Source organism: Apodemus sylvaticus, chromosome 2 (genome assembly GCF_947179515.1).
Source record: "Apodemus sylvaticus chromosome 2, mApoSyl1.1, whole genome shotgun sequence".
Classification (NCBI taxonomy): domain Eukaryota; kingdom Metazoa; phylum Chordata; class Mammalia; order Rodentia; family Muridae; genus Apodemus; species Apodemus sylvaticus.
The window spans coordinates 97,817,286-97,823,285 of NC_067473.1; the positions used below are offsets into that span (position 1 = coordinate 97,817,286).

Sequence of the window (6,000 nt, forward strand, 5' to 3'; positions counted from 1 at the left end):
CCTGAGACCATTTGCTTGTAGAATTGTCTTCCAGCCTTTTCTTTTAAGGTAGTTTTTGTCTTTGACACTGAGGTGTGTTCCCTGTATGCAGCAAAATGTAGGGTCCTGTTTACATAACCAGTCAGTTAGTCTATGTCTTTTTATTGGGGAATTGAGGCCATTGATGTTAAGAGATATTAAGGAGTAGTATTTATTGCTTCCCATCATTTTTTATGTTAATTTTATACCTGTGTGGTTATCTTCTTTTGGGTTTGATGAACAAGCTTAATATCGTGCTTTTTCCAGGGTATAGTTTCCCTCGTTGTAATGGTGTTTTCCCCCTATTATCCTTTGTAGGGCTGGGTTTGTGGAATGATATTGTGTAAATTTGGTTTTGTCATGGAATATCTTGGTTTCACCATCTATAGTAAATGTGAGTTTCACTGGGTATAGTAGTCTTGGCTGGCATTTGTGTTCTCTTAGAGTCTGCATGAGCTCTGCCCAGGATCTTATAGCTTTCATGGTCTCTGATGAGAAGTCTGGTGTAATTCTGATAGGTCTTCCTTTATATGTTACTTGCCCTTTTTCTCTTACTGTCCTAAGTATTCTCTCTTTGTTTAGTACATTTGGGGTTTTTGATTATTATGTGACAGGAGGTAGTTCTGCTCTGGTCCAGTCTGTTTGGAGTTCTGTAGGCTTCTTGTATATTCATGAGCATCTCTCTCTTTAGGTTAGGGAATTTTTCTTCCATAATTTTCTTGAAGATATTTACTGGCCCTTTAATTTGTACATCTTCACTCTCATCAATGCCTATAATCCTTAGATTTGGCTTTCTCATTGTGTCCTGAATTTCCTGGATGTTTTGGTTACAAGCTTTTTGCTTTTTGCATTTTCTTTGACTGTTGAGTCCATGGTTTCTATGGTATCTTCGGCATCTGAGATTCTTTCTTCCATCTCTTGTATTCTGTTGTTGATATTTGCATCTTTGGTCCCTGATTTCTTCCCAAAGTTTTCTATCTCCAAAGTTGTCTCCCTTTGTGCTTTCTTAGGTGTTTCTACTTCTCTTTTCCGATCCTGGAAGTTTTTGCACAGTTCCATCATTTGCTTTTTTGTGTTTTCCTCTAATACTTTGAGAAATTTTTGTGTTTCCTCTTTCATGACATCTGCCTGTTGATCAAAGTTCTTCTGTATTTTTTAAGTGATTTTTGCATTTCCTCCTTATTGGCTACAAGCTTCTGACTCACATTGTCGTGAATTTCTTTAAGAGATTTTTGTTTTTCCCTTGTAAGGGCTTCTAGTGTATGATCATTTTTCTCCTGAATTTCCTTAAGAGATTTATTTGTCCTTCATGTGTTCCTCTAACAGCATCCTTACCAGTGCTTTTAAATCCAACTCTTGCTTTTCTGGTGTGTTGAGGTATCCAGGACTTGCTATTATTGGAGAATTGGATTCAGATGCTGCCATAATGCCTTGGTTTCTGTTAGTAATGTTCTTATACTTGCCTTTAGTCATCTAGTTCTCACTGGTGTTAGATGGTCATATTGTCACTGGCTGGTGCTACAACCTATTGTGGACCTTTAGGGCTATTTCTGCGACACTGGATGACTGGGTTTCCTCTGGCACAGAATACTGATATGCTGCCTTCCTCTTTTGTGCCTTTGGACCCCTGCTCTGTCTTGCCTCAAGAAATGTTATACTTGGGTTGTCAAGGTGAACCAGGTGTTCTCAGATTGATCTGTTATGGAGCAATGATGGTGAGTGGGTGGGTCAATCCCTCTGTTGATTCTCACGTAGGATACAGGCCCCACACCCAACCGGCTTGCAGATAAACTGCCTTTGTTCTCAGGTCCTGAGCACAGGCAGACCCCTGGAGATTTGCACCCCCAGAGATCTTAAGCTCAGTATATTATAGTACCTAGTGATGTTTTTCTGCCCTGGCAGGCCACAAAGATGGCCACGGGAGTAGCTCCCTCTGCTGTTCTCTGCAAAGGATACAGGCCCCACGACCTACCAGCTGGGAGATGAACCACCTCTGTGCTCAGGTCCTGGGCACAGGTATAACTCTGGCCGCTTGCACTCCCAGAGATCTAAAGCTCGGGGTGATACAGTACCTAGTGACACTCTTCTGCTCCAGCAACCAGCGGATATGGCTGCAGGAATTCTCTCCCTCTGCTGGTCTCCAGCCAAGACACAGGCCCCATGCCCGGCAGACTGGCAGATGAGCCACCTATGTGCTCAGTTCCTGAGTGCAGGCAGACCCCTGGCAGTTTGCACCCACAGAGATCTAAAGCTCAGTGTGATACAGTACCTAGTGAAGCTGTTCTGCCCCAGCCAGCAGCGAATATGGCCGAGGGGATTCTCTCCCTGTGCTGGACTCCAGGCAGGACAGAGGCCCCCCTCCCAGGGGTCTGGCAGATGAACTGCCTATAAGCTCAGTTCCAGAGTGCAGGCAGACCCCTGGGGGTTTGCACCCCCAGAGATCTAAAGCTTGGGGTGATACAGTACCTAGTGAAGCTCTTCTGCCCCGGCAGGCAGCAAATATGGCCTTGGGGATTCTCTCCCTTTGCTGGTCTCCAGGTAGTACACAGGCCACATGCCCAGAGATCTGGCAGATGAGACTCCTATGAGTTCAGTTCCTGAGTGCAGGCAGACCCCTGGTGGTTTGCACTCCCAGAGATCTAAAGCTCAGAGTGATAAAGTACCTAGTAAAGCTCTTCTGCTCTGGCAGGCAGCGAATATGGCCACAGGGATTCTCTGTTTTCTACTAATTTTTAATTAATACATTTGAGATGAGTTAACATATTCTTTTTATTGAAGTACTAAGTATTTCCCTCAACAAATATCAAGCACTATTAATTATTATAAGACAGAAACACAAACTTGACTCCATTATACAAAACTATATTTACTCTTAGTGTAGTGTGGTATTAAATGAGTTATCACAGTCTCCACATTGGGAAAGATGAGAAGTCAGCAGGTGCAGATGTGGCCTAGGAATAGGAATCATAGATCAGATGCTTTTTAACAAGTCAAACAACCGATTTTTCTGAATTTTGTATCCTAGATTTTTATACATTCATAAAACCTTCTATGTGTGAGTGTGTGTGTGTGTGTGTGTGTGTGTGTGTGTGTGTGTGTGTGTATGTGTTTGTGTGAATGTCAGTGGGCACATATGTACATCACATATAAGTAGATGGAAGACAAGGGATTGGAAGTATGTTAGTTGGAGGAAAATGTGGTGACAGAGAGAAGAAAAAACAAGGGGAATGAAGATTGTCAAAATACATGATATACTTTTTATATATTTGCTTTATGAAACACAGCTTTATGTATGGGAATAAATGAAGTTAACCAAAAGGACAAACTGAATGAAACTGCCAGGAGTCCAAAAGTAGGAGAGACCCATCAGAGCTGAGCTAAGCAAAAGCTAAGTTCTCTTCTGTATCTTCCAATGTGAATATAGCCAGCCAGGCTCTCTATTTGTCTCATGGAGATTCACATTGGAACTTTTCTTTCCAGAATATAGTATAATTAACTTGTCTTGTCAAGTTCAATACATAGAATCTAAGCATGTGAAAATAAAAAATACAAATGTCTTTATACAGTTTTTGCCATAAGGATCTTCCAAGACAAAGGATAAGTTCATTAATTTTCTACCAGACTTGGCAAAAGTTAGGCATAGCAGCTGCAGGCAGAAGGGGAAGTGTGTAGTTCTGGGTAAGTGTGGGGCAGGCAACTGGTTAGAATCTCAGTGGAGGTTTGTGTAGGAGGGTGAAGCACTGTGGGAGGATAACTGTAAATCTGTGCACAGTAATAATCTGCCAGGTCTTCAGCCTGCACACTGCTAATGGTGAGAGTGAAATCTGTCCCAGATTCACTACCTGTGAAGCGATCTGGGACCCCAGTGTGCCGGATGGATGCCCAGTAGATAAGCAATTTAGGAGACTGCCCTGGTTTGTCTTGGTACCAATTCACATCAGTACGTGCATTCTGACTGGCCTTTCTGTTCATGGTGACCCTGTCTCCTACTGATGTGGACATGGAGTTTTGTGTCTGGGTCATCACAATGTCTCCATCAACACCTGTAATCAGAAAGAGATAATGAGAATTCACTTATACAATCAAAAATTTTGTGATACAAGTCTTAGGATCCAACTGTCTTTTTAATGGCATTGTCTTCTTACTACTTGCTTCCTAGAGGAAATAGGTATTTCTCCACAAATGATTTAAAGACACTATAATACTTTCAAATGTCTCACCAGACAACCAGAGCAAAACGAATATGAAGGCCTGTGTCTGTGATTCCATCTTGATGCCCATGATGGTCTGAGGCATTTCAGATCACACTGCAATGGCCTGGTTTATAAATTATGGACAGATAGTCTGGTCTGTAGGAACCTATGCAAAGTAGTCATCAAATAAGGATGTAAATTGCCTGAACATAGCTGTGTGAGAGCATCCAGGTCAAATCAACAGCCAAAAAGTACTATCAAAAACAGGAAGTAATCACTGGGAAGGAAGTCAACATAGAAGCTCAGGGACCAATTTAAAGCTCTGAAACCACAAGTGTGTAGATGCTCTCATGACAGGCTTCCATTATAAATCAACAAATGAGTTTTACAGAAATAATAGTACAACTACCTTTGATTCAATCCTAATGAAACAATAATTCCTGTATAACAACAACAAAATCAACAGGGGAAGTGGAAAAAAGAAAGGAATAAAAGAAGTGAAAGGGGAGAGGAGGGAAAGAAAGAAAAGAACGAAGACGGAATATTGAATTGGGTAGGTAAGAGAAAAGTGGAGGTTAGTCCCTGCAGCCACTGACACAGGACTCACTTTGTGCCACCTCTTGTCAGCTTCTGCAGCAGGCTGAGAGCCTGGTGGTCCTCTAGGTTCAGCAGCATCTCTATGGTTCCAGCCATTTGTGTACCTGTACTGTAAGTGTTTCTGAAGCTCGAAGGAGACAGTATTCAGAGTTCTTGTGTAAGTTGGCCATGTGAAGAGTTGGCAATAATTTAATTACATTTCTAGATCTTCTGTAGGCACATCTATGACAATGATCAGCTGGTAAGGCCCAGCTGCAGAAGACACCCAAGCCAGAGAAGAAGTATTACTCATTCAACATCTAGGGACAAACCTGTAATGTTTTTGATAGGATTGTTGAGTGCTGTAAACTGCCTGAAATGCATGTGGTTGATTGGATGCTATTTGAGAACATGGGTGTGTATACTGTTGCTGCTGCTTCTATTTTCAATGGGTTACAGAGGTCAAACGTCATGGCCAAAGTGGCACCTTATGAAGCAGATCCAGAGACATGGCTTCCTGCTGGCAGAGGAGGAGCAGGATGTTGGCATTCTGCCCATGTCTTGGGCCCAGAAGAGCATGATGCACCATCACACTGCAACATGTGCTTCTACTAGTGTCAATATGTAGATATCATTCTTGTAGCTCTTGACTGCAAGTTTTGCTTGAAGTAAGACATTTGGCGGGGGCATTTTTAACTTAATTACTGTTATTTTGCAATGCCTTTGCAAGAATAGAGTTGGCAACAATGTAGTTTAGACATTGATGAGATGGGATAGCCAAACTTAACTGTGTTCCTGTGGAAACGTTGAATATGTGTTTTACATGGATTTTTATACTTTTAAGACGTGATACTAGTGTGTGCCCCTCAGCTTCTGCTCAAGCATTTGCAATTTATACCTTGGGAGAATGGGCCAAAAGCTTATGTTTTGGCCCATTTTGAAAATAAAGCATATTGATATAATCTTGCATTGAGAAATGTTTGCAAGGATCCCTTAAAGGAGGTACACACTTCTGTACAAGCTGCTATATCACAGCAGTGAGTCTAGCACAGTACAACAGAGAGGAGAGGTATATAGTACAAGTATGTGCCCCCTATTTCTGTACAGCACCAGACTGCTTAGTCTATTCCAAGTGTGTGCACTTGGCTGTGAACTTTGGTGTCCAGAGTCTGGTGATAAGGAATTAATTTGCCTAGTGACTTAGCCACTTCAT

The 6,000-nt window shown here is 42.0% G+C and overlaps 1 gene segment (V, D, J or C); it reads right to left on the reverse strand.

The window, feature by feature from the left end:
• LOC127677144 (immunoglobulin kappa variable 4-1-like) overlaps positions 1-4,315 on the reverse strand; it is a 75,926-nt gene extending 71,611 nt beyond the window's left edge. The window contains 2 exon segments of the V gene segment in view: positions 3,861-4,061; positions 4,239-4,315. Of these exon segments, the coding sequence occupies positions 3,861-4,061; positions 4,239-4,314 (277 nt within the window).
• Positions 4,316-6,000: the final 1,685 nt, after the last annotated feature.